Here is a 20,897-nt window from a genome sequence, read left to right as displayed (position 1 = left end):
TTATTACATTAAACGCAAACTGCATCACAGGAGACAGACAACCATCTTCCAAAAACAAAGCATTTACCACAAGCAGTCGAAAGGCTTTTCAAATAGTGGGAGAAAAATCAGGGAAAGTTAAAATAACAATGAGTTTATAAAAAAAATTATGCAGAAGAAACAAGTGGCATTTATGCCCAGTGTTAGGAGTGTTCATGAAATTGAACATTTGGGCTTGCTCTTGATAGACAACCTTAAAAAGTCTTCCTTCTCAGCTTTTAATTTTTGTATCTCGCGCTCAAAATGAGACTTTTCTGCTTGGTGGTCTTTGAAAATTTGAATCTTCTCATTTTCAGTCTTCTGTCTCTCCTCTTGCATTCTACATGCATGCTGGGACTCTGCCATTTTCCATTTTAGAGCCTCTTCCTCCATACGCATCCGATGCCTTAGCTGCTCTGCTCTCTGTTCGCTTTCCATTATTTGCATCCTTCTCTCATGAGCTGCATATTCCCGTTCTTTTCTCTCCCGCTCCATGGCTACTCTGTCAGCTTCGGTGGCTGCTCTTTGCTGGTTCTCCTGTACTTCGGAGTCAATAACAACTTTTGGCAGCATTCGCACCAGTGAATCCTCATCTTGCTCATTCGCTTTTAGAGGATTTCTATATTTTTTTTTCTCCCGCAGTTGTGCCAATGTAAACCTTGGATATTCTTGGTCTTGCCCCTGGAACTCTTCCTCCACTTTCTTCTGAAGAACTTGGATCTTCTTCTGCATTTCAGCCTCTTTTCTCTTGTAGTTCTCCAACAGCTGGTACGTTGCGTTGGTAAAGCATCCACCTCCGTTCTGTTGGACCATATCTTGGATCTTCTGAAGGAGTTCGGACGCTTGGCGGCGGCTCTTCACTTTATTGTTGAACACGTGGAAACGGCCCTCACATGATTTAAAGACAATGTTCTTCAGATCATCTGCAGCGTTTTTAAGGTAGTCATCGATGGTCCTATCCTCGAGGTCATCTCCTCTCGTGAAGAGAACCATCATGTATTTGGACACTCCTTCCCCAAACACCTCCTGAATCTTCTGTACGGTTTTCTTCTCTTCCTCTGTGAACCGGCCGATCTGCAAGACCAGCAGGAACACATGGGGCCCTGGAGAGGACATGTCAATGCACTGGACAGTTTCCTGGACAATTTCTGCTTCAGGCAGTTCTGTGTCGCACCATCCAGGAGTGTCCACCACCTCTACATTCCTCCCATCAACAACATTAGAGATTTTCTTGCAGACTTTGGTCACTGACTTGGAAGAGGCCGACTTGTAAAACGCATCTTTTCCGAGAATGGTGTTTCCTGTGGCGCTCTTTCCAACCCCTGTTTTTCCAACCAGGACTATTCTCACGTCTCGTAGCTGCTGTCCTGAGGAAGATTTGATAAAAGTATATTTTATTTACTCAATGAATAAATAATATTTATTTAGGATAGCTGTAAAAATGTCAGATACAGTTGCAATCTGAATGAATTAACCCCAATTGCAAAATAGGTTGATTGGCTTCATTTCAGACAAAACCACTTTAAATGACAAGTGCAGTTTCAGAATTATTCAACCCCGTTATGACAAGCATCTTTAGTCCTTAGTAGAGCCCCTTCTGCTGTTCTGCCATTCTTGACGGGCAGTGGCCTCCATTTCACTGATTCTTGAGATCTTCAAATCCTACCAAAGATTCTTTTATAGGCTTTAGGCGACAGTGACGGACACTCCATAATCTTCCAGGACTTCTTCTGAAACCAAGCCTTGGTGGACTCTTGAGGTATGCTTTGGATCATTGTCCTGTTGGAAGGTCCAATGATGCCCAAGCTTCAGCTTCCTCACATAAAGGTATGATACTTTCTCCTAAGATTTCCACAGCAGCAGTGGAACGTTATAGGGGCTCTGGATCTCAACCTCTACTGCAGAGTTTTTGCTGGTGTTTTTGCTAAAACTGCAGTCGTCATTAAAAGAGATATTTGTGTTGACTGTGGAGAAAGCACTTGTTCTGTTAGTTGTGTTCAGATATTTAAATTGCTCTTGATTGATTGATTTGTTGCAAACAGCTGGAAGTTTGGTCATTTTGGTAATAAATCTAATTTGCACTGTATGGCGACATTGACACAAAACTAACAACTTAATTTATCAGCATCAGTTACTGACTTGTATTATCAGATGCAAAATAAATTTTTTAGCAGAATTTGACTGATTTTCATGTAAATATAGACAACAAATAAGGCGGCACAAATTAGGGCACTGTCAGCATTTCTATACTGTCTATTCGTCCAACTTCACTCACTATAATTCAGGTGGTTGCACAAAGAGTGCATCAGGAAATACATGTGGGTTTTGCTACAATCTGCATGAGCAATCGTTTTGAAAACATGGGGCAAAATTTTAATACTGTAAAAATGATGATATTAAAAAAGAATCTCTTACTATCAGGTTTTGTTTATCGTTGTTTTCAAAGCTTCATTGTCCTTCAAGTCCAGCAAGATTTTTGAGTTTAATTAGAATTTTTCAATCCATAAAATTCTATATACATATACATTATATATACATATATATTAATCCTATTAATCCTCTATTCTAAATTATGTTAGCCAGCATTATATTATATAAGTAAATGATTTAATTAATGTCTATGTATCTTTATATATATTATAAATGTATCTGTACATAATTGTAATTCATAACAATGAAGATGTCAGCAAACACTCTAAAGTTCTTTTAAATTAAAAAGCTGAGTTAATATTTATTTAGAGGTTTAATGACACGTACCTCTCTGTGTCTGAGCCATGGTGCCTCAAAAGTTTGATATGTGCGAGTTCCAGTTCCAGCTCAGAGAGGCAGAGCTATGTCCATGCTCATTGTTCACGCCCCTTTTAATGTTTTTCTCTGCTTTAAGGCATGTGACCATGATGGGTTAATAAATACATTATTATTTGTGTAAGAAAAAAACATTATTTATATATATATATATATATATATATATATATATATATATATATATATATATATATATATAATTTTATAATATAGATAATAATATAGATAATATAGATAATTTATATAAAAATTATTTTAATATAAAAGTGTTTAATTAATATAATTAATTATAATTATACAATAGATATAATATTATTTCATTAATATAATAAATGTAGAATATTAACATATGTTAACATTATTATTTGAATGTCAATAAAATCAAACTTTTATTTATTGTTTTAAGTTAAAACATCCAAAACTACTTGTAGTAGTTAATTCAGTGCTCAGCAAGATCTCTCATATCCCTCCCACCAGTCAGCTTAAGGTTCCTGCTGATCTGTGGTATTGCAAAGATGCAACACCACAGACAAAAACAAGTTTCACATTGACATTTTAGCTTTACAAGAACATTATTTTTTAAAAAGGTGAAAAGATGCCTAAAACGTTTTACTTGCATTTGTTTGAAGTACTACCTTTAATTAGCTTAGTACTCAGTGAAGAACCTAATTGAACTTCTTTGAACATCATGCATATTTACATGCTAAAACAGCTTCCCTTATTGTTTTCAAATAAAACCAAAGCTACAGCTAACCTTCCTGCTTCACAGGATGGCAATACCACAAACACACAAACAGTCTGAGATACTGAAAACCGTTTACCTCAGCATTTAAACACCAGTTCTACTGAAATCTAAATCTTAGCAAATCAAAACTTGCATGCTTTTAAACTGTGGAACAAACCATCCTGGTCATAGTCCATTTATGACTTGCCACCTATAATAATTTGTCAATAACTAATGAGATTCACTTTATTATTATTATTATTATTATTATTATTATTATTATTATTATTAATAATAATAATAATAATTATTAAAAAAGTACAAATCAAGTGCACCAATTCTCCCAGACCATGACGGTCCTTTGGTATTCAAATGATTGCCTCTTTTGTTTGCCTTATCTGTATCCTCTCCCCCTATGGCCAATCACCTTGGAACAGCTCAAAGGAGCTTGATCTTTCTAAAAGCTTGATTTTCGTAGGGCATGTAATTAAATACGAGTAAAAGCAGGTGATGAATGGAAGACCACATTTGTGAACCCTAGCGGTCACTACGAGTATCTGGTAATGCCTTTGGGGCTCTCAATTGCGTCTTCTGTTTTCCGGGCTTATATAAACGAAGTTCTCAGAGACATGTTGGGTAAATTTGCTGAAGGTTATTTAGATGACTGTGTGACACGTTAGTTTCTAGTTTACTCGCTACCTTTGACACTGACGTAGGTCATGTCTGGTCTGTATTGCGACGTCTACTAGAGAACAATCTGTTTGTAAAAAGAGAGTAATGTGAACTCCATTTACAGTGAGGTTCATTTCTGGGGTACATCATTAGTTGTCAGGGGCTTCCCATGGATGACCAAAAGGTGGACCCAGTGGTCCAGTGGCCTGTCCGTTCTTTAATCAAAGACAACGATTTTTAGGCTTTGCAAATTTTTATCGTAGATTTTTTATCGTAATTTTAGCTTAATTGTGACGCCGCTTACCTGGTCTGAACTTGGATTTAATTTATTACTCCCCAGATAATCAAATAAACACAACTCTTAATTTTGATAACATAGAATTTAATGTAAAACTTAAGTTAAACTATCAAACTACTTTTACTTTTGCTGAACTGCCATCGATCAATGTGTCTTGCTTGTCTGCATTGTCTTGTATCTTAGCAATACCGCAGACAAGCAGGAAACCCAAGTGTTCCAAACAACATGTTGGTCTTGCAAGATCATTATTTCACGGCTCTCACAATCTTTTAAAAGGTGGACGCAGTGGCCTGTCCTTTCTTCAATCAAAGACAATGATTTTTAGGCTTTGCAAATTTGTATTGTGGATTCATTTGCAATTTTAGCTCACTGCTGAAAGGGGAACTATGAGAATGAAGTGGTCGGAACTTGGACTCAACTTATTACTTCTCGGCAGCTCTGGGTCTGCCTCGGTTTATATAGGGTAATATAGGGTTAATATAGGGTTTTACTATGTTAAGTAAGAACCCATGTATCAGTTAGTGATGCACATAATTCTGCAGTGTCTAGCACACAGCTCTTAGATTATTATAATTTAATTATTATGTTTTTTTTATGATTTCTGTGATGATTCATGGTCTGACTTGTTGGATATGTGAGTAATTAGCATCAGATCTCTCCAGTGCTACAGTGAACACAACATCACCCTTAGTCAGGCCATCAAAAGCATGATGCTTTTCATGTTACAAGGTTGTCCAACCGACCACAGAATCAGAGCTGAATTGCAGTGCCCCACTTAAGTGCAGCAGAAAACAAATGAACACAGTCAACAAAGGTCTGTTGTTCTAATTTGAAAAAGTAACCCTAGATCCAATTTGTTAGTTAAATGGCCATCAGATAAACACACATCTTAAGTCCTGATAACCTAGAATTAGAATTTCAATAACAAGTTTTTAAGTTAAAACATCAAACTACCTTTACTTTTTGAACTTTTGAACTGCCATCAATCAATGTGTTTTGCATCTTAGCAATACCGCAGACAAGCAGGAAACCCAAGTGTTCCAAACAACATGTTGGTCTTGCAAGATCATTATTTCACGACTCTCACGATCTTTTAAAAGGTGGACGCAGTGGCCTGTCCTTTCTTCAATCAAAGACAATGATTTTTAGGCTTCGCAAAGTTTTATTGTGGATTCATTTGCAATTTTAGCTCACTGCTGAAAGGGTGAACTATGAGAATGAAGTGGTCGGAACTTGGACTCAACTTGTTACTTCTCGGCAGCTCTGGGTCTGCCTCAGTTTATATAGGGTAATATAGGGTTAATATAGGGTTTCACTATGTTAAGTAAGAACCCATGTATCAGTTAGTAATGCACATAATTCTGCAGTGTCTAGCACACACCCCAAACAGCCCTTCAAAAAATGTTTTATTTAGATTATTTAGATTGTTTAGATTATTTAGATTATTATTTATTTTTAGATTTTTAGAGTATTTTAGATTATTTATTTAGATTATTTAGATTATTATGATTGATTATTATGATTCTGTTTTCTGATTTCTGTGATGATTTATGGTTTGATTTGTTGGATATGTCAGTAACTAGCATCAGATCTCTACAGTGCTACAGTGAACACAACATCACCCTTAGTCAGGCCATCAAAAGCATGATGCTTTCATCTTGCTCCTCAGTTTGCAAGGTTGTCCAACCGACCACAGAATCAGAGCTGAATTGCAGTGCCCCACTTAAGTGCAGCAGAAAACAAATGAACACAGTCAACAATCTGTTGTTTTAATTTGAAAAAGTAACCCTAGATCCAATTTGTTAATTAAATGGCCATCAGATAAACACACGTCTTAATTTCTGATAACCTAGAATTTGAATTTCATTAAAATGAAGTTTTTAAGTTAAAACATCAAACTACTTTTACTTTTTGAACTTTTGAACTGCCATCAATCAATGTGTCTTGCATCTTAGCAATACCGCAGACAAGCAGGAAACCCAAGTGTTCCAAACAACATGTTGGTCTTGCAAGATCATTATTTCACGACTCTCACGATCTTTCAATCTTCAGCTCAGGCCCAGTGGCAGGAGGCATTTTAAAAGGACAAAGCCCCATTCACTAATCCTCATGCCCCACTAAGCGTTTCAGATGTAATTAATATATGTGTAATTATTGTTTTTAAACACCATTGCATTTAAATAATAAATAAATATATATATAAATAAATAAATAAATATATATATATATATATATATATATATATATATATATATATATATGTGTGTGTGTGTATAAATATGTATATATGTGTATGTATGTATGTATATACATACATACACATATACATACACACACACATATGTGTGTGTTCCATCCCATTCAGTTTCACTTAGAGATGTTCAGCAGTGAATGAAGTAAATGTAAAGGATGTTGTAATATGTACCTATCATCTGTTGGATAGTATTTTGTACATATCTGTTTTTAAAAGGTAGTCTTTAACCACTCTTACATTTTAAGGGAGTGTCCAGTGTGCTGCTCTAGGATTAATCTTTCTTATTCGATTCAGAAAAAACAGGTGCTGATGTAGATGAAGTAGATGTTTGGGTTGAGTAACATGATTTTATGGCCGGTTAAAAGGTTGGGCTGTCAGATCATTTCTGGACACTTTGGAGATCTTTATAACATAATCTGGGAAGGTGGAATACCTCAGAAAAGTACAAAAGGCCACATATTGAGATTCATGTTTCTCATTGGACAGTAGCAAGATTTACAATCATAAACAGTAATGAATTTTGGTATTGTGGTGAGCCCCTGTGGATTGGGGCATGGCCACCGTGACCTGGTAGGTAGCGAGGCTCAGAGACAACACAAACACAGGGCTCAAGTGACTCACCAACCTTTATTTTAACTCCCCCTCCACAAAACTCAAACCCAAACAGACGTGTACAGTCTACATTTACATTTACATTTAAGGCATTTAGCAAAAGTGCTTTGCTATTTGCCCAAGAAAAACCTCAGCTAGTTTGAATAGACTAATAATTCAAGATACCTCCAAGTTAAGACTCTACTAAACACAAGTCAATAGGGTGACCACTCTGCTATTCGCCCAAGTACTCTCTAAAGAGGAGGGTCTTCAGTCTGGGTTCGTTCCACCACCTCGGTGCCAGGACAGAAAAAAGCCTGGACGCTCATCTTCCGTGGATTTTGAGGGATGGCGGGTCGAGCCGAGCCGTACTTGAAGCTGGAAGAGCTCTTGGTGTGGATCGGCTTTTGGCCATTGCCATTAAGTACGGAGGTTCTGGCTGGTCCAGTCTTGGTTCTGTAGGCCAGCATCAGGTTTCTGAATCTGATGTGAGAAGCAGCTACAGGAAGCCAGTGAAGAGAGAACGCAGCAGTGGAGTGACATGACTGAATTTAGGAACATTGAAGACGACCCGTGCCGCTGCATTCTGGATGAGTTGCAGGGGCCTGATGGTGCGCAGAGGGAGACCAGCCAGAAGAGAGTTGCAGGTAATCAAGTCTTGAAATGACGAGAGACTGAACGAGCACCTGGGCGACTCTCTGGAGAGGAAGGGTCGAATTCTCCGGATGTTGTACAGTAGAAATCTGCAGGACCGAGTTACTCCTAGTCTCTGGCAGCTCAGTCAGTGTGCTCTCCTTGATCACCCTCCCATGTGTGACTGAGCAGGCCCTTTTATGCCGTTCACCTGGACTTGTTAGACTGAGCGGCCATCAGGGCGGTGTGGGGTCACGCAATGCTAGACCACTGCATTGGTCTCAGTGGTCTAGCATTAACTTGTTTTTGATATCTCGAAGGCTGAGATTCTTTTAAAATGCTGAACAACCTCTGTCTTTTCTCTTCAGCTCTTGTTCCTTTTGACCCTCATTAACCTGCTTCTGCTGAAGCTCCTTCTTTACCTGTTCAAGTTCAGCTCTCAGTTCTTTTAGCCCAGTTTTCAGCTGCTGCATTTCTTCCTTCAGTTCATCTTTTTCTTTCACCCAATTCGCCTCCATCCTCTTAATGGATCTTTGCATCTCTGCCTCTCTGCCTTGATACTTCAGATCCATCTCACGCAACTCCTTGCTGTGATAGCTGGAGAACTGCTCTCCATCCTTTAAACACTCATCAATTTGTTGGGGTTCTTGTTGACATCGCAAATTACTGTCCTGATTCTGCTTCACTGCCGTTCTCTCACTTTCTCTCTTTCCCTCTGGTGAGCAAGATTTGACTCGTCCTTCTATATCAGCCTCATCATTTGATCCCACCTCTGAATTATTCAGTAGTTTTCTGCATTCCTCCTCCATCACTGCCATCATGATCTTTTGCCTTTTCCGTTTTCCCTCCATTTGCTCTGCCGTCTTCTGATACATAGCTTTTGTGTAGTGTTTGCCTTCATTTCTTCTCACCATGAGTTTGATCTTCTCCAGTAAATCAGAGACTTGCTCGTGATTCTCCTTCTCTCTGTTATTGAACACATGGTACCTTCCTCCACAAACCTCTAAGATCTTCTTCAGGTCTGTCTGGACATCTTTCATGTACTCCTCAATGGTCTTTTCCTCCAGATCGTCTCCTCTGGTGAACAGCACCATTGCGTACTTGCCGGCTTCTTGCCCAAAGACCTCCAGGATCTGCTCTGCTGTTTCAATCTCTTCTCTGGTGAAGCGTCCGATGGGAAGCACCAAGAGGAACACATGGGGACCAGGATCTGAGAGATCAATGCATTTGCCTGGAAACTCCAGCATGGTTTCATCCTCAGTCTGACTGAGGTCAGTCCACCCGGGAGTGTCCACAACATAGATTTTATGTCCGTCTACAGTGCCGAACATCATGGAGCAAGCTTGGGTCACTCCCTGTGAGCTGGCTGCTGTGTAGAAAGGTCTGCTGCCCAGGAGAGTGTTTCCTGCTGAACTCTTTCCCACACCTTTCTTACCCAGCAGAACTATTCTCAACACCTCCATTTTCAGTCTGATGAAGGAAAGATAAGTGTAGAAGTCTGGTGAATATGTCTGAATGAATAAGAGGCAGAAATATTAAAGTCAGAAACGATACAATGCTAAAGTAACTGATTACAGAGTTAACTCAGTTCAGTCTGAGGTTCTCCTAACTCACATCTCAGTTTGGTTAATGTTAAAAATATAAGATCTTTTGAGGAACTTTTGGAGGTTCTTCAGTTTGAAACTGTGGAGGAACCTCTTAAAGTGCTTTGAGGAAACTTCAAGAAAATATTTTTTGAATAAAGCGGTACCTTAAATGTTCCTTAAAGCACATTAAGAGGTTCCTTCACAGTGTTCTTCACAGGAAGAACCTCCAAATGTTCCTCAAGGATCTTATACGTTTAACAGTGCAGCTCACTTACTCACTTTCTATCATTTTACGTTGACCTCTTTATAATGTAGGTATCAGGCTTCATACAGCAATTTATACATACAACCAGTTACCAGGACAGAGCATTGCCTTATGAAACTGACTGCTTTTTATGTAAATATTAAAACACAAAATCAATTTAAATATTAGGATTAACAAGGCCATGTATTCTCAGCCTACACATGACTGTCTGTTTGTTAACCATTCTTCACCCCTTTTATCAATACGACCACCACTGACCAGTTATTATTTTAGAGGTGTTATTATTTTAAATACATACTTCAGTCTTTAGTTGCATTTAAAAAAATTTTTAATTAGTGCTGTCAATTTTAACACGTTAATGGATTCAATTAACTTTAACATGTCTTTTCTTAACGCAAACTTAACGATGTAACACAGAGTTGCTGCTTTATATATGTTAAATGTACACATTAGCCATTTTTACCCCATCCCTCAATAGGACCACCACTGACCAGTTATTATTTTAGTGATGGACAGTTCTCTGCTTAATATTGACACTGAAATGGTTGTGTTTGTTGTGTTTGTGGATTAAGAAGAGCTGAGCAAGCAAAAACAGTTAGCGTCCAGATGTCCAGTGGTCAAATTCTACAGTATTCAATAAGCAAAAGTCAGAGAAGCTGTGGCAGGAACACATGGACTTGTAAAATACACCTATATGCTCAGTGTTTCCTGGTAAAATGAGTGTATAAGTATAGGGCAGATGTTTACCTCTTTAAAAAACTCTCCAATAAAGATTAAATTTAATGACAGTCTCATAAACAGTGAAATGTCATATTTTTACTTTTCCTAGTTAAAGTCCAAAGTCTAAAAGTAGTCTAAAGTTCTCTCCATTTGGGTCTAATGACAAGTTAAATAGAGGCAATATTTTATTAAAGGGTAAAAAAAAGTTGGAATTAAGGTAAATCATTAAAATAAAAACTGTGAAAAATATGTTCTAGATATTTGAATTCTGTTAAAACCCAAAGTCTATTACAGTACCTGCTGCAGCTCTGTGTTCAGTCCTCCTCTTCAAAGTGTGAGCAGGAGTGTGGGGTGTATGACTGAAAGCTGAGGATTTCAGCACTGCTCTACACAACCCTACATACAGGCTCAGCCCCCCTGTGTGTGACATCACACTGCAGGGTTGAGTTAGTGTCTAGCACCACACTCTGGACACCATCAGAAAGAGGCTCTTCTAGAAATGCATAGTTAGCAATGCAGCAGTGCGGAGAGGCCTGAATCAAGATTATCTAATAGGTACAGGAAAGATTCAGGAAATTCATTCAGGAAAACTTAAAAATAATAACACGTTAATGCATACAATTATTCTGCAAACTTTAACATGTTAGTCTATTTTTTAACGCAAAATGAATAATTTTACCAAGTTTGGCCCTTACTTCCTCTTGTAGGTCTCTTTCTTTACAGAGCCTGGTGGCGTATTAGTGCTTTAACTAAGCAATGTAAACACAGAGTTGCTGCTTTATTTATGCTAAATGTAGCTAAATTATCTTTTGGAATAAATAAAGTGGCTATCTATCTTTCTAGATTTCTAGATCTTAGATCTTAACTATTACAGCTGTCATGTTCGAGGCTAAAGTTCTCTAAACTACACTGAGAGATTATAAGAAGAAAAATTTCTTTTGACAGTTTATTAGGAGCATTTATTACTTTTTTTTATTTCTCCAGCCTAAAAATTCAAGGACGCTAGAATTTTAACATGTGATTAATCATGAATTAATTACTGAATATTGTTATTATTACTCTTTTAAATAGATTAACATGTGATTAATCATGAATTAATCACTGAATATTGTTATTATTACTCTTTTAAATAGATTAACACCACTGGTTATAATATTCTCATCACGCTCTCCATTCTGGGACAGAGTTTATTTAAAATTTAAAGTTGTACGTGGTTAAAGTACTATTTTGTTGATTTTCTAGGTGAAAGTGAACAAATATTTTACCATACTTTTAATTGCTATTCATTTTCTGTACTGTAAAAAAGTATAGCACATTTAATGTAAACCTTTGGCACTTGTCACATTTAATATTTTGTTAAATTAAGGAAATTAATAGTAATTATGCCTTAAACTATACAGAAGTATGTTCTCAATAGAGAAAGAAAAGCCTTGCCTTAGTTTGCCATTCTTCTCCCATTGTGAACTAGGGGCAGTGAGCACACACAGAGGGGTGGGATGCCAAATCCAGCACCCGGGGAGCAGAGAGGGTGAAGGGCCTTGCTCAAGGACTCAACAGTGGCAGCTTGCCAAGCCCAGGTATTGAACCCACAACCCTGTCATCAATAGCCCAGAGCTCTGACCGCTGAGCCACCACTGCCCCTGTTCTTATCCTCTGTTTTTCAGATCCTGTGATCGTGAACAGGTGGAAGACTGCACAGGATGGCATATTGGAGCAGCTTAGTCCACAGCAGAATATTTCTGGCTCTAAACCAATAAATATCCTGTAGTTGAATGATGTCAGTAATGCTGGTTACTGATCGGATCCTGATGGACATTGGTATTTACATTCATTTTTATATTACAGTTTCTTCCAGCTCTGGTGATATTTGCATTCGGTCAACAATTTGGAGAAGCCAGCTGAGAACAATGATGGTAGGTCCCCTCTATAATGCCAGACGCAGTAGATGCTTGGAGCTTCTACTACAGGAGAAACATTTCACAAAACTGAAAATGGAAATATACTTCTGTGTGGTAAAAGTGGCATGACCTGCGACGTCCTGCTGCTCCAAGGCACTACAATGGAGCTAACACAAAAGTACAGGAAGCAGCTGGGACTTAGGGCTGGAGTGGTGTAGCATTTTAGCCAGCGAATCACTGAGGCCAACCACAAGTTGTCTATTGTCAGCTATTTCACAACTCTCACATATTCTCGCTTTGCCAGGCCTCCTATACAGTCTGCAAAAGCGATGTCCAAAAAGCCTCGAAGCAGACTGTGATGATAAGGTGTCACTGGTCAAATGGTACATGGACAACAGACCAGTTCTCATGGCCTCCAACTTCATTGGTGTTGGCAGAATGGATGAAGTGCAGCGGTGGGACAAAAAGAAGGCCCAATTTGTGATGGTGTCTCGTCCAGAGGTGGTTACGTGCATTGCTCATTAGTGCAGCCTCAAGTACACTTCATGGCGCTGGACCATGATGAAGTTCAGCACACTTGACTCTACGTTTTTTTCAACAGGGCATTTGCTTTATAGCAAGCATCGGATCATCGGATACTACAAATATCGACTTCTGCTCTAAACACATATAAATAAGAGACTCGTTTTCTTCAGCCGTTCATTTTCACGAGCGTACGTAATGATTAAACCAACGTGTGCATGAAGACTGTCCAATCATTCAGTACCTAACATCGGTCATCTTGAGTAAAAAATAGTACTTAATGAGAAGCACATAAGTGCTTTATACATACATAAAATACTGTTTTCCAGAGAAAGCAAAACCATTCCCAGCAGCTGATCATAAAGCACAAATCTATCAAATCCATTGTAATCTAAAACCTCTGGGTAAGTGGGTCCCTCTTTCTTAATTCTCCAGATTTTCAGTTAATAGGATCACATAATCTGGGAGTATTTATGAGACACTACACACTTTTTCTTAACATAATTATTCAGGAAATCTTTCCTCTCTTCCTCCATATGTTGAATTTTGCACTCTAACCAATGCATTTCTTCTTGGTGCTGTCTGCCCATTCGAGCTCTTTCCATTTCCAGCATCTGCCTCTCCTCCTCCATTTTCCGTTGATGTATTTCTCTTCTCTGCTGCTCAGCTACACGGTTAACCTCATCTGCTCTCTGGTGCTGAGCAATTGCCATTCGCTCCAGCATTTCTACTAAAGCCCCAGTCATAACTCTTTTAAGCTGAGTTTGCATCATATTCTTCTGCAGGTCTGCACGTAGTTGCTCTCGTTCTTCATCCATGAGCTGCTGTTTCTGAAGCAATTCCTCCATTTTCAGCTCTACCTCCTTCTCAACTGATTGGATCTTCTTCTGCATTTCAGCCTTTCTTCTCTTGTAGTTCTCCAACAGCTGGTACGTTACGTTAGTAAAGCATCCACCTCCGTTCTGTTGGACCATATCTTGGATCTTCTGAAGGAGTTCGGACACTTGGCTCTGCACTTTATTGTTGAACACGTGGAAACGGCCCTCACATGAATTAAAGACAATGTTCTTCAGATCCTCCACAGCGTTTTCCAGGTAGTCATCGATGGTCCCATCCTCGAGATCATCTCCTCTCGTGAAGAGGACCATCATGTATTTGGACGCTCCTTCCCCAAACACCTCCTGAATCTTCTGTACGGTTTTCTTCTCTTCCTTTGTGAACCGGCCGATCTGCAAGACCAGCAGGAACACATGGGGCCCTGGAGAGGTCATGTCAATGCACTGGACAGTTTCCTGGACTATTTCTGCTTCAGGCAGTTCTGTGTCGCACCATCCAGGAGTGTCCACCACCTCTACATTCCTCCCATCAACAACATTAGAGACTTTCTTGCAGACTTTGGTCTCTGACTTGGAAAAGGCTGACTTGCGGAAGGCATCTTTTCCGAGAATGGTGTTTCCTGTGGCGCTCTTTCCCACCCCTGTTTTTCCAACCAGGACTATTCTCACGTCTCATAGCTGCTGTCCTGAGGAAGATTTAAAAGGCAATATTTTTTTAATTTCTTCATAAATAAAATAAATAAAACACAACTTCATTTATTGCTAATCTGAGTTTGACCCTGTGCAAATCCTCAGATCTTTAAACATGGAAGTTTGAGAGGATTAGACAAAAGCTGTATTTATGTAAATATAGACAGTAAATATATAAAGTATATTTCTATATTGTTTATTTGTCCAGCTCCACCCACTGTGATTCACACAGTTGTATATGGAGTGAACAAGGAAATACTTGTGAGTCTCTTTGTTTTTTTGTTGCTTCACTCTGATCATTAGTTTTAGATACATGGGGCAACATTTCATACTGTAAATTAAATTAAAACAGGTTTTGTTTAGAGTTGTTTACAAGGCTTCATCACTACATACCATTTATTTTGTGTGGCAAGATTTTTGAGTTTAGTTTGAATTTAAATAAATAAAATTCTCAAACATATATTAATATCATGAATTCACTCGACTCATTATCAATGCTTTAGAACTGCTGTATCTGCTTTTGTATCATCAAATATGTTTACCAGCATAATATTATACAATTTAATAATTAATGCATTAATACCCGGACTGTAATTAATAACTGTAATGTAGTCTTTTAAATAAATAAAAAAGATGAGTAAATATTGATTTAGAAATTTAATGACACGTACCTTTCTGTGTCTGAGCCATGGTGCCTCTAAAGTTTAATAAGTGCGTGTTTCAGTTCCAGCTCAGAGGGGCAGAGCTATGTCCATGCCCATGGTTCACGCCCCCTTTTAATGACTTTCTTTAAACCCATCATTGTGTGTTACCGTCTCCTTCCATTTCCTCTTTTAAATGTGAAAATTCCTGCATCACCATGTCCTGTGGAATAGGGGATGGGGTGAGCAGAGGCTCATCGTCTTTTACAGGAACAGTCACTTAAACAGGGCTGTTGTTTTGGTCACTGACTTGGAAGAGGCCGACTTGTGGAATGCATCTTTTACTATTTACTTTTAGTATTTATTGTTATTATTATTGTTTCTATTATTATTATTAATATTATTTTTTTTACATTAATATATTTGAAGAAGGGGGAATTTTGAACATATTTGAATACTGGGGTGGGGGGGGGTGTCCCTCCCAAATTCACAGGCATGGTTTGAATTTGATTCAGTAAATGATTCAGTCTGATTTGGTTATTTTTTATTTATTTTGATATGAGTCTTAAAGACATGTCATCTTTCACAGTACAAGAATCAACAGACAAAGACAAAAACAATGTTTATTATAGAAAGAAAACATTCTACACTGTAAACAGTACAAGTACAAGTCCTTGAGGAACATTTTGGAGGTTCTTCAATTTAAACCTGTGGAGAAACCTTTTAGGATACTTTCAGGAATCTTCAAGAAGGTTCAAAGTTTTAAAAGAAATCGGTTAAATAAGTTACTCCAAAGTTTCAAATTGAAGAACCTCCAGAATTGAGGTTTAACTACATCAGATAGTGGATATACACACATTGGCAAAATTGTTGGTACCCCTCGGTTAATGAAAGAACAACCCACAATGGTCACATAAATAACTTAAATCTGACAATATAATAATAATAATAATAATAATAATAATAATAATAATAATAATGATGATGATGATAATAATAATAATAATAATAATAATAATTATTATTATTATTATTATATAATAAATAAAAATTCTATGAAAATTAACCAATGAAAATCCAACATTGATTTTGAACCATGCTTCAACAGAATTATAAAAAAAAATAAACCCATTAAATAGGCCTGGATAAAAATTATGGTACCCTTGAAAATAATCTCAGTGGGCCCATATATAGGGCTACAGGTAATCACTGTGTTGATTGGTGACATGCTGTGTACCACACTCAACATGGAACTTTTTGCCAAGGCACATCAGCTCTATGTTCACAGATAGAAAAATGAAGCATATGAAGAAAAGAACACTGCCCCTACTGTGAAACATGGAGGAGGTTCTGTTATGTTCTGGGGCTGCTTTGCTGCATCTGGCACAGGGTGTCTTGAATCTGTGCAGGGTACAATGGAATCTCAAGACTATCAAGGGATTCTAGAGAGAAATGTGCTGCCCAGTGTCAGAAAGCTTGGTCTCATGGTCATGGGTCTTGCAACAGGACAATGACCCAAAACACAGCTAAAAACACCTAAGAATGGCTAAGAGGAAAACATTAGACTATTCTGAAGTGGCCTTCTATGAGCCTATTGAGCATCTTTGGATGGAGCTGAAACATGCCATCTGAAATAGGAACCCTTCAAACCTGAGACAACTGGAGCAGTTTTCTCATGAGGAGTGGGCCAAGATACCTGCTGAGAGGTGCAGAAGTGTCATTGACAGTTACAAAAATTGTTTGATTGCTGTGATTGCCTCAAAAGGTTTGTGCAACAAAATTAAGTAATTAAGTAAAGGGTACCATCATTTCTGTCCAGCCCTGTTTCATTAGTTTATTTATTTTTTATTCTGTTGAAGCATGGTTCAAAATCAATATCTGTCTTCCTATGGTTAATTTTCATAGTATTTTTATTTGCTATCACTTTTGTCAGATTCAAGTTATTTCTGTGACCATTGTGGGTTTTTCTTTCATTAACCGAGGGGTACCAACAATTTTGTCCATGTGTGTATCTAACATACCTTTTGATAACGATTGCATTTATGATAGCATGTAGTAATGATGACTTGCTTCTTATTTAGAGGGGAAATGTTTTCTTCAATTGAGAAAGAAAGATTTGAAAAGATGTTTTTAAATCTGTCTCTTTGTTCAAATCAGTTTGTCTTTTAAACTCGTCAGTGTTTCGCTATTTCAATGCTCTTCTTCTTCTTTTTCTCTTTTCTGATCTTTTTACACCTCACTCTCTTAATCTCCTCTCCACTCACACACTTGTTCAGTTTCTCTAAAGGATCTACTTGACTCTTCAGCTGCTGAAGTTCTGCCTTTACATTTTCGAGCTCTTTCTTCTGTTTCTCGAGATTCATTTCCTGCTGCTGTATTTTAGTTTCCAGTTCACCTTTTTCTTTCAACCCTGTCTTCTCCATCTTCTCAATGAACTTCTCATCCAGCTCCTCAATCAGATTGTCTGATTTTTCAGCACAACTTTGGGACAGCTCACCATCCTCTAAACACTCATCCCCTTGATCTGAATCTTGTTTACAATGTGACTTCATTTCCTGATTCTGCCTCACTGCCATTTTCTGACTTTCTCCCTCTCTGTCTTCTGAGCAAGGCTTGTGCTCTCCCTCTTCCCTCTTCTCTGAGACCTTTCCTGCAGTATCAGAACCAAGTTTGTGCTCTGAACTCTTTCTGATCTCGTCCTCATCATTTGAATTATTCAGTAGTTTTCTGCATTCCTCCTCCATCACTGCCATCATGATCTTTTGCCTTTTCCGTTTTCCCTCCATTTGCTCTGCCGTCTTCTGATACATAGCTTTTGTGTAGTGTTTGCCTTCGTTTCTTCTCACCATGAGTTTGATCTTCTCCAGTAAATCAGAGACTTGCTTGTGATTCTTCTTGTCTCTGTTATTGAACACATGGTACCTTCCTCCACAAACCTCTAGGATCTTCTTCAGGTCTGTCTGGACATCTTTCATGTACTCTTCGATGGTCTTTTCCTCCAGATCGTCTCCTCTGGTGAAGAGCACCATTGTGTACTTGCTGGCATCTTCCCCAAAGAACTCCAGGATCTGCTCGGCTGTGTTGATCTCTTCTTTGGTGAAGCGCCCAATGGGAAGCACCAAGAGGAACACATGGGGACCAGGATCTGAGAGATCAATGCATTTGGCAATCTCCAGCATGGTTTCATCCTTCATTACAATGAGGTCAGTCCACCCGGGAGTGTCCACAACACAGATTTTGTGTCCATTTACAGTGCTGGTTTCCTTGAAGCAACCCTGTGTCACTCCCTGTGAGCTGGCTGCTGTGTAGAAAGGTCTGCTGCCCAGGAGAGTGTTTGCTGCTGAACTCTTTCCACCACCCATCTTCCCCAGCAGAACTATTCTCAACACCTCCATTCTCAATCTGATGAAGGAAAGATTAGAAGTCTTAGAAGATTAGAAGTGTAGAAGTCTGGTGAATATGTCTGAATAAATATTAAAGAAATATTAAAGTCAGAAACGATACAATGCTAAATTAACTGATTGCAGAGTCAACTCAGTTCAGTCTGAAGTTCTCCTAACTCACATTTCTTACTTCTGCATCTCAGTTGGTCAACAATCCGAGTTAAGCCTCAAAAACACCAGTAAATGAGCTGCAGCTATAACTGATTAAACACTGTGTAAGATGTTTAGTCTGTGGCTCCTCCCCCTCAATCTGTCTACTGTTAATTCCCATTTGTAGGTTAGACATCTTTCTTATCTTATCTTATGGCGCAAGGGTGGCCTTGCTATCCGGCCTATAGATGGCTGTGGTGTTCATGATGGGATTTGATCTTATGACCTCCTGAGTGTCTTAACAGCAGGCAGTTAGACAGTCACTCCACTCTAGAGCTGTGAATTTCTGTGTCTGAGAAAAAAGGGAAGGTCAATTTACTGAGAACTGTAGAGCGACCGAACTGCAAGGAAGTCATAAAGAGCAAACTAATTCAGCTGGATGGACACAGAATAAACTTCTTACAAGATCTTCAAGCAATATTAGCTGCCCACTGTAAACAAATAATGACCTCATTGAGGAACTTTTGTAGGTAATTCAGTTTGAAACTGTGGAGGAACCTCTTATAGTGCTTTGAGGAACCTTCACAAAAAGGTTTGACAAAAAACATTGAGGGTTCCTTAAAGCACCTTAAAAGAATCTACAAGTTAATCAATGATCTTAAACTTTTAACAGTGTGCAGCTAAAGTTGCTTAAAGATTTTGTAAGATGTTTATTCTGTGTCTGTTCAACTCAATTTGTTGACTGTAGGACAGAGCATTTTCTAATTAAATCGACTGTTTTTTATTTCAATATTACAACACAAAGTCAATTATTAGGATTAATAAAGTTATGTACTTTCAGAGAAGCCTACATAGACTCCTCCTGACTGGAGGACAGTTTTCTGCTTAATATTAGCACTAAAATGGTCGTACAGTATTCAATAAACAAGTCAGAGAAGCTGTACATAGGAGCACATGGACCTGTGAAATACACCTACATGCGCAGTGTTTCCTTGTAAAATGACCACTGAGTGTATAGGTATATGACAGATGTATACATACACCATAACGTTTGTCCAAGTTATAATAAACATTAAATTGCTGTCTAATTAAAGTATCTGCTGATTCTCTACATTTGGGTCTAATAACCAGTTAAATAGAGGCAATAATGTAATAACAGTTGGAATAAATGTCATTTTTACTTCCAAATAAAAGCAATGAAAGATCTGTTGATCTGATCATTAAATTCAGTGAAAACCCTGAAAAAGTCTATTACAGTACCTGCTGCAGCTCTGTGTTCGGTCCTCCTCTTCAAACAGTGGGTGTGGGGAGTATGACTGAAAGCTGAGGATTTCAGCACTGCTCTACACAACCCTACATACAGGCTCAGCCCCCCTGTGTGTGACATCACACTGCAGGGTTGAGTTAGTGTCTAGCGCCACACTCTGGACACCATCAGAAAGAGCCACTTCTAGAAATGCAGAGTTAGCAATGCAGCAGTGCGGAGATGCCTGGATCAAGACGATCTAATAGGTACAGAAAAGACATTCAGGAAAACTTAAAAAATATGAATGCTTCAGTTTTTAGTTTTTGGGTTTTGTTTTTTAAATTGTAAAGTCTTTTATTAGTGCTGTCGATGTTAAAGCATTAACACACACAATTAAACTGCAAACCTTAACCTGTTAATCTTTTTCTAATGCAAATTACACCAACGTCCTCCTGTATGTCTCTCTCTCTTTACAGACATCAAACCACCCTGAAAATAAAAGGAACACAGGGTTTAATCCCAAATTACACACTGCTCCCTACGTAGTGTACTATGCAAGTCAGGGACTTTACGGACTCTGAATATAAATTTAATGTATATCTGTTCTAGAACAGCATGTACATTTATTCATGTGTGGAAATTAAGGAGACCCTCAAGGAGACCTTTGTGTAGAGGATGTAGTTTCATGGCCTATGTACCGCACTATGTATAGGGAGGTATATATAAGAAGATATTTGAGATTCAGCCAGAAACATGCATGTGGTGTGACGTCAGCGTTCATAAAGCTCTTTTTTCCCCTCCTCCACACGAAAGAACAGAGCTTTTTTTAAGACTTGGAGACTTTCGTGTAGACTGGAGGCCAAAACACAGACAAGACCAAATTTCTGGACAAGTGTCAATGGTAGGGTTGGGCAGTGTCCACTGTATATGACAGTCTCATAAGTATATGACAGATCTTCCAGCTA

At 38.3% G+C, this 20,897-nt stretch overlaps 2 protein-coding genes across 2 annotated transcripts; both read right to left on the bottom strand.

Annotated features, from left to right (window-relative positions):
* Window positions 1–112: 112 nt before the first annotated feature.
* On the bottom strand, window positions 113–10,891 carry LOC140573599 (GTPase IMAP family member 8-like). Its single transcript, XM_072693037.1, has 4 exons — window positions 10,864–10,891; window positions 8,330–9,506; window positions 2,776–2,799; window positions 113–1,385 (listed from the first exon to the last, which is right to left on the bottom strand). The coding sequence occupies exons 2-4, from the start codon at window positions 9,456–9,458 to the stop codon at window positions 193–195; spliced, it is 2,346 nt and encodes a 781-aa protein (XP_072549138.1). The 5' UTR covers window positions 9,459–9,506; window positions 10,864–10,891; the 3' UTR covers window positions 113–192.
* A 2,547-nt stretch (window positions 10,892–13,438) lies between these two features.
* Window positions 13,439–15,202, bottom strand: LOC140573598 (GTPase IMAP family member 4-like). Its single transcript, XM_072693036.1, has 2 exons — window positions 15,184–15,202; window positions 13,439–14,463 (listed from the first exon to the last, which is right to left on the bottom strand). Exons 1-2 carry the CDS (start codon window positions 15,200–15,202, stop codon window positions 13,439–13,441), a joined length of 1,044 nt encoding a protein of 347 aa, XP_072549137.1.
* Between the last annotated feature and the right edge of the window lie 5,695 nt (window positions 15,203–20,897).

The sequence above is a fragment of the Salminus brasiliensis genome, chromosome 12 (assembly GCF_030463535.1).
Source record: "Salminus brasiliensis chromosome 12, fSalBra1.hap2, whole genome shotgun sequence".
Classification (NCBI taxonomy): domain Eukaryota; kingdom Metazoa; phylum Chordata; class Actinopteri; order Characiformes; family Bryconidae; genus Salminus; species Salminus brasiliensis.
This window is presented reverse-complemented; position numbering and strand designations above follow the sequence as displayed.